Consider the following 15,713-nt stretch of genomic DNA (forward strand, 5'->3'; position numbering starts at 1 on the left):
TCCTCCCACTGCTCTGCATAATGCAGCACTGAAACCTTGCCAAGGGACACGATACCCGTCGTCTCTGCAAACATTGTCTGAGCAATTAGCCGCTGTTCCCGGTGCGTCAGGGGTTAGCGAGACTGCTGGGAATTCATTTGGGCTGGCAGAGAGGGCAGTAACTGGTAACAAGCCTTTTAGAACAGTCAGACATATCACTGTGATAGAGTTCAGAGGTCAGGCTAACCGTGACACAGCAGCAGGTAGTGAAGTCATGCTGTAGCCCACAGTTGTGGATCGTTTAACCATCTGAACAAACTTCAGACAAACCTGAAAATCAGGAGTGACGTGTACAGTACCATGATTGGATTGGATATCCAAGGCCTTTAAATGCAGCAAGGTACTGGTTTAATTTCAGCCCTGTAACAAAAGGCTTGGCGCAATATGTTGCATCTACACTGGTGAGTAGCTGTCCAATGAATGATCCCACAGACAGATTGCAGCTCCAAAACATTGGCGGTCAGCACTGACATGAAGGAGGCTGGAGTCCAGCGTTTCCTTCCAAAGACGGACTTTGTTTATTAGCCACCATTTGATTCAAATCCTAACATCCAGGGTGGTGGATACAAACAAGGGCTCTAGTTTCAGTTTCAGAGCAAAGAGGCGGAGGACGCTTCAGACTGTCTTACAGAGTCTGGGCCTTGCATATACAGTACAGAAGAGAGATTGCGCAAGCAACAGAATCAGCCATTCTCAGAGGTAGGCAGCCATATTATTTCAGTCACCGCTTTTGAAGGTGTACTGCTGTGTCTGATATACGCTTACAATACTGCATGGAAGGAATGTGGTTGTGAGGTCGCTTTGACGCGTAACAACTTGAATTGTCGGTCACATGAAAGCAGGTCTCTGTGCATAGATGAACTGGGAGCAGCTGTGTCTGCCCTGATAACAAACAAGCCATATTTAAAATATTAATAACAGGAGCACTACGCAGACTCCGGTCGCCCCCCCTCGAATAATAACGATTCATAAATCATGTCTACTGGCCAGGCAGTGTGCATTTAAAACGGTCTCACTGTCGCCTTTCACCCTCTACTGTAATTAAGGGACAGTTCTGGTTGGAGCCGATCAATCTGTGGTGCGAGCCAGGATACTCTGCCGTGGTCGCCTTGGCAGCTCCCATTTCTGCAGCAAGTGTGACTGATAAGGGTCGTATCCCGCAGGCCTCGGATGGTGGAACACAAAGCAGATCATTGTGTATTCAGCAGTAAACACATTTACATAGTTATTCTCTGTCCCTCTTTACATGTGTTGATGCCAGTGTGATGCAGAGTTGAGTGCAGCGAATGCTATTTATATGGGTTAACATTGAAGGTCGAACCATCACAGTGGTGAGAGGAAAAGGACTCATCTGAATATGTTAAACTCAATCCATATAAGGCCATGTGTGTTATTAAAATAGAGTTAACCGAGATTACCGTGGAAAATCATTATTAAAAGAGACTGTGTCTGTTTTAGCACTAAGTGAAAATACTCAAGCCACATCAGAAAAGTACAGTACTTGTTTCTGATGTGACTATAAGCCTAAGAGCATCAACCGAAAAATAATAACACAAAAAGCCTGGAAAGAATGGCAAATATTCTTTTCCACATTTAATTTGAGGTAGTGTGTTTATTGACAGTCCGCCCACAGTCAGAGCCAGTAATACCCTGCCAAAGCCCAGGCCTCTTTTCTGCTGAAAGGAGTGGTTCTTTTCACTGTCGCAGCGCAGGAAAAAGGTATTAAACACAGATTATTGTTTTTCATGGGCTTAGCCGGGGAAACATGCTCCCTGCAATTAAATTGTCGTAGTAGCAAAATTCGGGAGTTGTGTAGCGAGGGTAAAAAACAACAACAAAAAAACAATAGCTTCTTAGCTCTGTCACTGCCAACCAATCACAGAGCGAGTCTCGACAGACTCAGATTGGATATTTGCTGACCTGGACAGTTCATATCAGGTCATGAACATGGAGAGCAGAGAGGCAGGATTGGGTCTAGAATGAGAAACATTAAAACATTTATCAATCGAAAACTTGCCCAGGTCAATATACATCTGGATTTGATTTATATATTATAAAGTCCTGTTGGAGCTGGCTGTAATAATAACAACGGTTCAAATAGGCCTACATACCATACGGCCTAGGTAAAAGCAGTACATTTCTAAACAAAAAAGGGGAGTTGTTTAGAAATATACTGAACAAAAATATAAATGCAACATGCAACAATTTCAAAGAATTTACTGAGTTACAGTTCATAAAGGAAATCAGTCAGTTGAAATACATTCATTTGACTGGGAATACAGATATGCACCTGTTGGTCACAGATACCTTAAAAAAAAGCTAGGGGAGTGGATCAGAACCAGAATAGGGGAGTGGATCAGAACCAGGCATTGGGTGTTTCTCAATATGCATACTACCATGCTCCACACTCATGCTCCAAGTGCATTCTCCGAGGACGTTCTCTTGAGTACGTTCTTGTGAGTACAAGAGTGTGGAGAACGCATAAAACATTATATTATATTTGAGAAGCACTCACACTCCCCCTACTGTATTACCTCACGCTGCATCTCCCATTCCCACTCCCTTCCAGCCAGAACAATGGTAACAATAGAGACTAAACAAGACATACACAAAGCAAACATTTTAGTTCATAATTATCAGCTTGATATATGGGATGACAATTATTCATGAATAGCTAGCTAGCCAGCCAGTTAAGACTATTGACTTACTCATTCACTGATCCTTCCTTCTTCTAGCCAGGACAATTGCAATAGACGAAACAAGATATACACAAAGCAAATGTTTATGTTAATCGTAATAATGTAGCTAACCAGATAGTATAATAGGCAACAATGACCTAAAATCAATGTTATCCAAGGTAGATGTCAATTCTTTGTGGGTAGCTAACTAACAATTCTTTGTGGGTAGCTAACTAACAATTCTTTGTGGGTAGCTAACTAACAATTCTTTGTGGGTAGCTAACTAACAATTCTTTGTGGGTAGCTAACTAACAATTCTTTGTGGGTTGCTAACTAACAATTCTTTGTGGGTTGCTAACTAACAATTCTTTGTGGGTTGCTAACTAACAATTCTTTGTGGCCAAGTTAAGCTAACCAGTTAATAAATACATGCTGTGTTAATTAAGGTATCAAACTAAAATATTGTAGTCAGGCAACATATGAGATGTGAATAGGCAACATTTAATTCCGAAGTCGGAGTATATTTTCTCTCGCTTCAGTCTTTGACTAAGAAAATGTGAGTCATTTTTTACGTAGTTGCATCATGTTCCTTTGAATACTTTCCGTTGAAGCTTGCATCGACACGTGCTTCAAAATAAATTATGCATACAAACGGAGTACGCATTCAAGTGCCCTCCCTACGCCATTTCGCATACTTTGAGTCGGACTCATACGCCGACCCTGCCGTGCTCCAATTTGCGTGCTCGGAGCACGGTAGTATCCAGTTTGTGAAACACCCAGTATCAGGTGTGACCACATTTGCCTCATGCAGCACGACATATCTCCTTCATTTGAGTTGGTCAGGCTGCTGATTGTGGCCAGTGGAATGTTGTCCCACTCCTCTTCAAGGGCTGTGCAAAGTTCCTGGATATTGGCAGGAACTGGAACACGCGGTTGTACGCGTTGATTCAGAGCATCCCAAACATGTTCAATGTCTGGTGAGTATGCAGGCCATGAAAGAACTGAGACATTTTCAGCTTCCAGGAATTGTGTACAGATACTTGGGACATGGGGTCTTGCATTATCATGCTGAAACATGAGGGGACGGTGGCGGACGAATAGCACGGCAATGGGCCTCAGGATCTCATTACGGTAACTATGTGCATTCAAATTGCCATTGATAAAATGCAATTGTATTTGTTGTCCATAGCTTATGCCTGCCCATACCTTAACCCCACCGCCACAATAGGGCACTGTTCGCAATGTTGACATCAGCAAACGCTCGCCCACACAACACCATCTGCCCGGTACAGTTGAAAACAGGATTCATCCGTGAAGCACACTTCTCCAGCATGCCAGTGTCCATCGAAGGTGAGCATTTGCCCACTGAAGTCAATTACGATGCCGAACTGCAGTCAGGTCAAGACCATGGTGAGGATGACAAGCACGCAGATGAGCTTTCCTGAAACGTTTTTTTTTACCGTTTGTGCAAACCCCCAGTTTCAGCAACTGTCCGGGTGGCTGGTCTCAGAAGATCCCACAGGTGAAGAAGCCGGATGTGGAGGTCCCAGTCTGGCATGGTTACACGTGGTCTGCAGTTGTGAGGCCAGTTGGACGTACTGCCAAATTCTTTTTTTTTTAAATGTCAGGTGGCTTATGGTAGAGAAATTAACTTTAAATTCTCAGGCAACAGCTCTGGTGGACATTCCTGCATTTCCACATGTCAACTGCACAATCCCTCAAAACTTGAGACATCTGTGGCTTGAGCTGCACCTGTGTTATGATCAGCTTCTTGACCTGCAACACCTGTCAGGTGGACAGATTATCTAGGCAAAGGAGAAATTCTCACTCACAGGGATGTAAACAAATGTGGGCACAACATTTATGAGAAAGAAGCCGTTTGTGTGTACGGACAAATTCTGTTATCTTTCACCTTACATGTTGCGTTTATATTGTTGTTCAGTATATATAGTAGGGAGCATTACCATGACTCTTTCAGAGTTACTGTACAAGGACCCACTGACACCGTCTGTGGATAGACCAGCTGTGTATGATGACAAAATTACATGATTAAATTTACCAGTTAGAATGCTCCACTGGAGTGTGTAAATCTAGTCTATGTACCCTAGGTCAACCGCTAAAAAAGTAGTATGACACTTTTACTATTTTAAAACACAATATTATTGACATTCATCTCAGAACCAAAAAGTTAACAGTACTTGAGCTGTGCGAGGAAAGAGTGTAAATTCACATAGTACTGAGGCAATTACCTTATTTGTGCAAACTAGGAACGTTATCTGGGTTTCGAAAGAGGGGAGGGAGAGAGCAAGAGTAGAGCGAAAGAAAGGAAAAAAAACATCACATCAACATCACATGCTCCCCGCTCCCACACCCTGAAGGAAGAAGTAGCTCAGTACAGTAAACCCAGATCTGATAGGCCAGCTAGGTCAGCAGTTACATGGGTCATTCACTTTTAACCTCCTTTCCACAGTGGTGCTCGCATTACACAAAGCTGGAATAACACGCTAGTCACAGCAGTAAGATAGGATTCTTTCATTAGAGCAGAACAGCACGGTCATCTGACTTAGCCATACTGCACTCTCACAGGTTATTAACGTTTCCACAGAACAGACAACTTCACTAGGGGTTTGGATACACCGGGAGTCTGTTTGCTGACAGTGAGATCTCTCTGCGTTCGACTGTTGATGGATGAGGCGAGTTGTGGCGTGCAATAATCCCATTTCAGAATGAGTTCCCTCCATCACGCTGCAAAGCGATACTTATCGGTGTAATGCATGATGGGACTGTTACGGAAGGGATGTGTGAACGTCTGTGTTTTGCCGACTCATGGTTTGCCTCTCACCCAGACAGAGACCCTATTATTCACCAGCTTATGTTTCCCTAGATATGGGGGGCTGTACCTGAATATGGGGCCATCTTTTACACGTCATCTAAAAAGGCAAGCCGGCAAATGTAGAGGTGGTTTGTCCATTAGTGAAGCCCCTTTCCTCCCCTTTGGTCTTAAATGTATTTATTTTTTAATAGGGCTGGTAGTCTTTGTGGACACCAAGGAACATTTGTTTCGATTTTACAGACATGATTACAACGTGACCATCAGAAGGTTAAATGAGGAGAAAACTTAACGGTATCTCGCCACTTCTGTTCTCCATCTGAAACAAACAGTAACGTTCTGCTGAAGATTAATTGCCAACAGTGACGTAATGGGTTCAGAATTGCGTTATCTACACGGGAGACAAAGTCGGACACTTTCCAGGGCTACTTGACCACATTACAACCTTGTATTGAAGAGCTCTGAGTCAATTCCATCTCCATCCTTTTGGTAATGGAGGAAGTCCGAAGTCGAGCATTTGGAATTACCACGCCATTACAACCACGCGCTGGTTGGATCTCAGAGAGATGCAGCAGGATAGATAAACCCTAAAAGCAACTAAGTGGGACTGTTCAAAGGCTGGACTGGTGGCTGGTGGGTTTACACCTGTTATGGCAGTAGATGGGGAATGATTTCAAGCCTCAGAAAGACAGCAATTCTGGTAACCAGATACAGCCAACAGACTGGGAGACCGTGAGGTCCAGTCAGCGAGTTCTGAGACTGACTGACGGCCAGCCTCATCCAAGGAACCGTGCTGTGTTGATGGGTTTCTGCTCTTATTGGGCACTCTTCAAATGCCTCAAAGCCATAGGTCAGGATGATTGAGATACTAACATGGCATGTATAACTCTGTTCTATTGTGTCCAGTCAGTGTGTCCCTCTGACATGTGATAAGACACCCTAGGGTGTAGCTACACCCACTTACATCCCTCCCCCTACACCTCAGCAGGTGGCTATGGTGGGCCATCAGGGTCAGAGGTCATTCAGACCTAGGTTTCATGTCAGGCCAGTGGCCATTGTGTCCTCTTGCCCTCAAGTGCCTTTCCCCAGACCTCACCGTGCTTGGCCCACTTCCTCAAACAGGGGTCATAAGACTTATGGCTCTTAATTAGCACTCTAACTCCCAGAGCAGAGAACACAGCCACCCTCCTGTCCTCTCCTGGATGGAAGGCAGACACGATAGAAATAGAATTGCTTCTATGAGCAACACATAACGCAATGTGGCCTGGTGGAAACATTTGGATATAGAACTTAGCTGTAAGACAAGAGAGGGAATATATAGTCCTACTATTACGACAGGCCACTCCTCAGGCTCAACTGATGTAACCTGTTATACATAGAGAGAGATATATAAATATCAACAGTTGTCAGTTGCGCTCAAATTAGCTTTGAGCATTTACTATACCAAAAAACATTAATACGTTCACATGACATCGCCCTAACTGGCCGCTGACAACGCAGCATGAGGGGTGAGTAAAAAAAATTTTTAAGGTAGAAGCTTGATTTATTGCTCTCCGCAGCACCTATATACTCCGGTGTATAAATCACGGCAAAGGATATTGAGAGAAGGCAATAACTGGGGGGCAGCTGCAATCAGAGAGAAGCAGCTTCACATCCCAATAGGGATGCTCCTTAGAGAAAACAATATGATGCTAATGCGGCGGCCTCTGGACCGCCACAACCAGAGTTCTGTCGCGGGCATCAATTAAAAAAGGTCCTGTGTATGTGTATGTCACAGCCCTCTGTCGAGCCACGCTTTAAACTTCCGCCTCCTCCCCATTGTAGCCACATAAATCACCCTTCCAATGGCAAAGTAAACTCCCCGTCTTCCCTGGCTATGTCAGGTCATTTCTCAGACAGAGAGGGCATTGGACGATGGACATGGAGTAGGTGGGAAAGCAATGAAATTAGCAAATGTCCAGGTAATTCATTCTAGCCTGGCTGTCAGTTGGCAAGCTGGATGAGAGCAGAGACAGTGAGAGCGAAGAGATGCGGCTTTCATGCGAATTGGGCCTCTGATTTATCAGATTAAAGAGGGAAAACAGGGGTCCATTTGTCCAAAGGCGTCACCTTTGTTATCGAGTAACTGAATGGCCTCCTCTTCATCCTCAGTCAATTATCAAAGGGTGCTAGTCGATTCCCTTTGTGGCAATTACTCTTCCGTTTGAAATTGAGGAAGCGATCAATGCTGTGCCGGGGGAGCTCATTGTACAGCAAATGAAAGAGGCATTGAACATTTCTTAAATGTTTTTCAATGTCATTGTGGAGAATCAATTTATGTGAAATAATTGAAGAGCATCTGACAAGCGGTCCTTGTTTTTTTAAACAGAAATGGCAACTAAAACATGATATGAAAGAGCATTTTAATTATATTTTATCTATGAAATAGGCTCTGACAATAGCCCTACAAAATCAAACATTAAATTGTTGGCGTTTCAAGCCACAGCTACCAAGGGACAAACTGCACAACAAAAACTGTGTTCATGAAATTCATCAGATTAAAAAGAAGGCAGTTTGTTAACCCCGTATATTAAAAATATATATCAATAATTAGCCCGGACATCATTCATCTCTAGTTAGCTAAATCTTCCTCTGGCAACTATTGGGCTAGATTTTAATCAATAACCAGCACTAACCGGCCTACAGAGGCATTGTAAACACATCATTCCTCCATGAATACCGTAGATGAATCCACACTGGCTGTGCTGTCGGAGACTATAGACCATTTCATCCTGTGCTCATTCTATCCACAGAAACCTCTGCTCACACAGAAGAGCCACTGTCTTATAGACCTCATTAGAAAGGTCAGAGCGGGTGCCATCACTAAGCTATTTCTCAACGTTGGAACAACATTTCACTGCGACTATTGCTGCCCCATCGGAGTGAGGTGATGAGTTGCGGGCCCAACAAAGGGAGAGTAATGACGTTGAATACAGCCCAATGCTGAGCAGAGCGTAAATCTGCCACGTTTCCTTTAAGAGAGTAAACATTCAAAAGGAACCACCTTATCTGTAGAAGAGATCACGGTCATACCCAGTGGGGGGGATTTTCTCTTTGGGAGACGTTCCCTTGATAATACAATAAGAGAAAATGCTTAGTGCTGAGTGAGTGGGTCATTGGGTTGAATGGGTTCTCTGTTTTTCAGGGGCTTTCTGTTTGGGTGGGTAGGGGGAGGGGTGAGAAAGAGGAAGAAGACTGACCTGTGGGCATCCAGGGGTTGGGCGACGGCCTCTCCAAGGTGTTAGCCTGCTCCCATTCAAAGTCATCATCCTTACCCTGGCTGTAGCCGCATGCCGTGTAGGGCACCTCAAAGTCACAGTCACCTGAGGAATACAACAAAATAGGATTTAGAACCAGTGCTGGAGTAACACAACACATTCAATAAGGCATACTGTGTTCCTGTAAGAGTGGGACAGAGGGAGAGAAATAGAAAAAATTTGACACTGACTGAGAGAAAATACAAGGAAGCAAATTACAGAATAGAACTCCTGTAGCTTTGTCTGCAGTAATACATACACTATACATCTAAACATATGTGGACACCCCTTCAAATTAGCGGATTCGACTATTTCAGACATTGGCATTAGAATGGTCTTACTGGAAGGGCTCAGTGACTTTCAACGTGGCACCGTCATAGGATGCCACCTTTCCAACAAGTCAGTTCAAATTTCTGCCTTGCTCGAGCTTCCCTGGTCAAATGTAAGTGCTGTTATTGTGAAGTGGAAATGTCTAGGAGCAACAACGGCTCAGCCGTGAAGTGGTAGGCCACAGAAGCTCACAGAATTGGACTGCCGAGTGCTGAAGTGCAGAGCGTGTAAAAATAGTCCTCGGTTTCAACACTCACTACAGACATCCAAAATGCCTTTGGAAGCAACGTCAGCACAATAACTTAAAATTGGGAGCTTCATGAAATGGGTTTTCATGGTCGTGCAGCCACACACAAGCCTCAGATCGCCAAGCGTCAGCTGTAGTGGTGTAAAGCGCCCTGCCATAGAACTCTCGAGCAGTGGAAACGCGTTCTCTAGAGTGATGAATCCCGCTTCACCATCTGGCAGTCTGATGGACTAATCTGGGTTTGGCGGATGCCAGGAGAACGCTACCTGCCCGAATGCATAGTGCCAAGTTTGGGTGGAGGAGGAATAATTGTCTGGGGCTGTTTTTCATGGTTCGGCCTAGGCCCCCCTTAGTTCCAGTGAAGGGACATTTTAACACTACAGCATACAATGACATTCTAGAAGATTCTGTGCTTCCAACTTTGTGGCAACAGTTTGGGCAAGGACCTTTCCTGTTTCAGCATGACAATGCCCCTGCATAGAGCCCTGACCTCAACCCCATCAAACAACTTTGAGATGGATTTTAACGCCGACTGCGAGCCAGGCCTAATCGCCCAACATCAGTGCCCGACCTCACTATTGCTCTTGTAGCTGAATGAAAGCAAGTCCCCGCAGCAATGTTCCAACATCTAGACCTCCCGAGTGGCGCAGTGGTCTATCGCAGTGTTAGCTGTGCCACTAGAGATTCTGGGTTAGAGTCCAGGCTCTGTCGCAGCCGGCCACGCAATTCATGCACAATTGACCCAGCGTCGTCCAGGTTAAAGGAGGGTTTGGCCAGCAGGGATGTCCTTGTCCCATCACGCACTAGCGACTCCTGTGGTGGGCCGGGTACAGTGCACGCTGACACGGTCGCCAGTTGTACGGTGTTTCCTCCCACACATTGGTGCGGCTGGCTTCCGGGTTAAGAGAGCATTGTGTCAAGAAGCAGTGCGGCTTGCCAGGGTCGTGTTTCGGAGGACGCACGGCTCTCGACCTTCGCCTCTCCCGAGTCCGGGAGTTGCAGCGATGGGACAAGACTAACTATCAATTTGGATATCACGAAATTGAGGAGAAAAAAGGGTAATAAAAAAAGCATTTACATGACATTTTTTTTTTTTTTTATCTAGCGGAAAGCCTTCCAAGAAGAGTGGAGGCTGTTATAGCAGCAAAGGGGGGACCAACTCCATATTAAATGGCCAAGATTTTGGAATGAGATGTTCGACGAGCAGGTGTCCACATACTCTTGGTTATCTAGTGTTGTACAGTAGCATAGGCTTTCCAATGTCATCACAGCCACTACAGGTCATGCTAACATCGGAACTCTACCACTATGAGGCTGTCAAAAAGCTCACCACACCCACACAAACACCTTACAGTAACAGGCAAACCCGACATTATGACAACCACAGACAGAGGAACACCACCACTTCAGCTTCTACCACAACTTGACAACCGTCCTGAGAACACTTTCAGATTTTCCTGTCACAACTGCTTCTAACTGACATCTGTATACCTGCCAGTGGCCATGGAGAGAAGCTGGCTTTGACTGGATTCAACTTCCACTTACATGAATATAACAGGTCAGGTAGAATATAAATACGCTGCCATGTGCAATGTCCTCTGTGTATAAACAAGTTCTGAGGTGATTGAACAAAGGCCTGCCTTTGTAATACATTTTTAAAAAGTATGGCTGAGAGCGTCGCTCACACATTGTTCAGAACCCAGTGTGACATTCGGTGAATTGAGAGGATTTGCAATCTTTTTTTTTCCTTCTTTTTAAAAAAAAAAAAATCAACCATATATCGTGGAAGGAGGAAATAAAACAAGGCAAAAAGCTCAGTATTGCCTTATTCACAGAGGAAGTGAGTAAATCCCCGCCTTTCCATGTGCTTACCCTTAAGCAGTGTTTCTTTGGCTGCACGGGTGTGATTCAATTCCTTGAAAAGACGGCGGATAAATATATTTTAGCGACACCATGGGCTTTGACGTCTTGTCAAGGTTTAGATGTAATGACTCTGAGATGCATGTAATGTAAGCGCTTGTTGTGTACTGTGCGGGGGAAAAAACTGATCGCCTACCAGCCAGCAACAACACCGACAAAAAACATTTTTCTGAGCTGCTTTGCTCTGATTTTGACAGAAGCGTGTATTATCTCTGCATTCTGATGCCATTTCATTTCTACATGAACAACTAGTCATTTGGGCTTTCAGAGACAGGATGAAGTGATAAGCTTGTCGTCTTTGGTGCTGAGAGAAACGTATTGTAATGTCTACTGTACACAACATATCCTAGAGCAGAGATTCAAAGGGTAACATCAGAAACTATCAAAAAGATTTCCAACAGGATCATAAGCCTCGATTTAAACACGGTCAACAATTCGGTGCCTTGTAGCACACTGCAACTAGACTACTAGGTCAATGACCAAGCAGGCAATGCTAATCAGTTAGTGTACCATGTCACACCTACATGTTGGTAATATGAAATTACACTGAGAACAGTCAACTGATACATTACAGGGACCATGGCACACAAAACACAGATCGGTAGTCAGGAAGAGAGACGTTTAGGCCTATTCTGCTGTTTACACTGCTGCATCTGCAGCGCACACACACAAAAACACACATACACAGCTCCATATCAAAGGGAGAGAAAAGAAATAGCCAGTGAATGTGAGGTTGTGTTCTCTATTGAAATAACTGGAAGCAGCGTGGTGCTAGTGGAGTCAGCGAGCGGGGAGAGTGACTTGCAGGCGATAGCTCTTTCATTCATCGCCACTGGTGGCTCGCCACTGTGTTCTTACCCCACGAAGGTAGAATCAATTTACTTGGACCCGCGTCGAGCCATTAAATCCACACGCACAGAATGCAGAGAGAGATGGAAACATTCAGCAACAAAGATATTTACCCCATTCTATTCACCCCTCTGAATAAAAGCTGCTCTTCCCTTCCCCGTGGGGAAACTGGATAGTGCTATTTTAAAAATGACTCAGCGGTGAGGAGCAACAGTTTTTAAAATCTGGCTCCCCCCGTTATCGGCAGACGCAGACGGCGGGTCGCAGGGCTTTTTCCCCGGAACGCGCTGTTTCGGGGGTTAAGATTACAACGATGTGATTATATTTTGACGAGGGGGAGGTAAACACACATTTACTATTTGGCGGTGTGGGCAGTTCGCCGGTTTAATTATGACCCGCTGATATGAGGCGGACAGAGAGACTACAAACTGAAAGGCAATGTTCTCGTAGCTGCTTAAGTTTGATATCCTACCTGTGGCAGGGTAGTCTCTGATTGATCTATGAGAATTTTAAGGGTCATTTTGCGCTACTGTGTTTTTAAACCTTTTCTATTCAATGCTGTCTGCTATCGATACTGGTCATGTAATGTAATTCAATAGGGCCATGCGCTCTGGTCACTCTTCTGGCAACAACTCAGGTCTGCTCTAATGTAAGAGGGATGGTACTGCATGTGTCCAAGGCCCTGCTTTGAATGGGCTGGACAAAGACCAGATATCCCTGGTGGATTGTTCTTGGGTTCCTGCAATTTGCTTTGACACCATGACCTTAAAATGATGTAAAGAGGCATACCATGTTTTATTTGAAGGCGACCAATGAATTGTGTCACACGCACCAAACACAACAGGTGTAGTAGACCTTACCGCGAAGTTCAGTTCAAGAAAATATTTGCTAAATGAACTAAAGTTTTAAAAAAATTATAAAAACAATAAGATTATATAACAATGACGAGGCTAAATACTGGGGTTCTCGGTACGAAGTCAATGTGCGGGGGTACAGGACAGTTGAGGTAATTTGTACTTGTAGGTAGGGGTAAAGTGAGTATGCATAGATAATAAACAGCGAGGAGCAGCAGTGTAAAAACAAAGGGAATGGGTCAATAGTCCAGGTGGCCATTTGATTAGTTGTTCAGAAGTCTTATGGCTTGGGGGTAGAAGCTGTTAAGGAGCCTTTTGGTCCTAGACTTGCCGCTCCGGTACCACTTGCCATGCGGTAGCAGACAGAACAGTCTATGACTTGGGTGACTGGAATCTGACAGTTTTTGTGGTCTCCCTCTGACACCACCTAGAATATAGGTCCTGGATGGCATGAACCTTGGCCCCAATGATGTATTGGGCCATACGCACTACCCTTTGTAGCGCTTTACGGTTGGATGCTGAGCAGTTACCATACCAGGCGGTGATGCTCTCGATGGTGCAGCTGTTGAACTATTTGAGGATCTGGGGACACATGCCAAGTCTCCTGAGGAGGAAAAGGAGTTGTCGTGCCCTCTTCACGACTGTCTTCGTGTGTTTTCACAATGATAGTTTGTTGGTGATGTGGAAATCAAGAAACTTGAACCTCTCGACCTGCTCCACTACAGCCTCGTCGATGTAATGGGGGTGTGTTAAGCCCTCCTTTTCCTGTAGTCCACAATCATCTCCTTTGTCCTGCTCACATTGAGGGAGAGGTGACTTAACACCACACTGCCAGGTCACTGACCTCCCACCACACTGCCAGGACACTGACCTCCCACCACACTGCCAGGACACTGACCTCCCACCACACTGCCAGGACACTGACCTCCCACCACACTGCCAGGTCACTGACCTCCCACCACACTGCCAGGTCACTGACCTCCCAATAGGCTGTCTCGTTGGTGATCAGGCCTTCCACTGTTGTCGTCAGCAAACTTAATGATGGTGTTGGAGTCGTGCTTGGCCACACAGTCGTAGGTGAACAGGGAGTACAGGAGGGGACTAAGCGTGCACCCGAGGGGCCCCTGTCTTGAGGATCAGTGCGGCAGATGTGTTGTTGCCCACCCTTACCACCTGGGGCGGCCCATCAGGAAGTCCAGGACCAGTTGCAGAGGGAGGTGTTTATTCCCAGACTGTTGGTCTTGGCATTGTACTGCGAATAGCAATTTAACTCAACTTCACTCCATCACCTCCCATTTTGTTTGGTGTAGCAAGACACAGATGACAAGACAACAATAGATCTTTAGAACACAGCGTCTTCAGAAAGTATTCACACACCTTGACTTTTTCCACATTTTGTTGCGTTACAAGGTGGAATTCAAGTCAAAACTTTAACTAGGCCATTCAGGAACATTCAATGTTTAGGTAAGCTCCTCGTGTATATTTGGCCTTGTGTTTTAGTTTATTGTCCTGCTGAATGGTGAATGTGTCTCCCAGTGTCTGTTGGAAAGCAGACTGAACCAGGTATTTCTCTAGGATTTTGTTTAGCTCTATTCTGTTTATTTTTATCTGACAAAACTGCCTAGTCCTTGCAGATGACAAGCATGACATGATGCAGCCACCGCTATGCTTGAAAATATGAAGAATGGTACTCCGTGATGTGTTGGTTTTGCCCCAAACATAAAACTTTGTATTCAGGACAAAAAGTGAATTGCTTTGCCACATGTTTTGCAGTTTTACTATAGTGCCTTGTTGCAAACAGGATGCATGTTTTGACATTTTTTATCTGAACCGGCTTCCTTCTTTTCACTCTTGTCAATTAGGTTAGTATTGTGGCTAAACTACAATGTTGTTGATACATCCTCGGCTTTCTCCTATCACAGCCATTAAACTCTGTAAATGTTTTTAAGTCACCATTTGCATCGTGGTGAAATCCCTAAATGGTTTCCTTCCTCTCTGGCAACTGAGTTAGGAAGGACGCCTGTATCTTAGTGACTGTACTGCAACACCATCCATAGTGTAATTAATAACTTCACCTTTCTCAAAGGGATATTCAAATGTCTGCTTTTTTTATTTTCAATCTGCCAATAGGTGCCCTGCTTAGCGAGGCATTGGAAAACCTCCCTGGTCTTTGATGTTGAATCTGTGTTTGAAATTCACTTATAGATAATTGTAGGTGTTGAGTACAGAGCTAGTCATTCAAAAATCATTTTAAACACAATTATTGCACACAGATTGAGTCTATGCAACTTGTGACTTGCTAAGCAAATGTTTACTCCTGAACGTTTTTAAGTTTGTTATGGCAAAGGGGTTATATGCTAATTGCCACAAGACATTTCAGCTTTTAATTTTTAATTCATTTATATATAAAAAAATCCACTTTGACATTATGGGGATTGTGTGTAGGTCAGTGACACAACATTTTAATTTAAACCATTTTAAATTCAGTCTGTAACACAACAAAATTGGAAAAAGTCCAATTGTGTGAATACTTCCTGAAGGCACTGTATGTATGCGTACACACATTTTTATTTTTATTTTTTATTTTACCTTTATTTAACTAGGCAAGTCAGTTAAGAACAAATTCTTATTTTCAATGACGGCCTAGGAACAGTGGGTTAACTGCACACA

At 44.3% G+C, this 15,713-nt stretch overlaps 1 protein-coding gene across 12 annotated transcripts in view; it reads right to left on the reverse strand.

Annotated features, from left to right (window-relative positions):
• The window catches only part of LOC110490935 (receptor-type tyrosine-protein phosphatase mu), a 296,571-nt gene that overhangs the window by 226,403 nt on the left and 54,455 nt on the right, over positions 1-15,713 (reverse strand). For all 12 annotated transcript variants that reach the window (XM_090199474.1, XM_036943993.2, XM_090199471.1 and 9 more), the window contains exon 2: positions 8,787-8,909. In XM_090199474.1, the coding sequence (XP_090055600.1) occupies positions 8,787-8,909 (123 nt within the window). The remainder of the gene's footprint in view (positions 1-8,786; positions 8,910-15,713) is intronic.

Source organism: Oncorhynchus mykiss, chromosome 15 (assembly GCF_057628025.1).
Source record: "Oncorhynchus mykiss isolate SJ-2025 chromosome 15, ASM5762802v1, whole genome shotgun sequence".
Taxonomy (NCBI): Eukaryota; Metazoa; Chordata; class Actinopteri; order Salmoniformes; family Salmonidae; genus Oncorhynchus; species Oncorhynchus mykiss.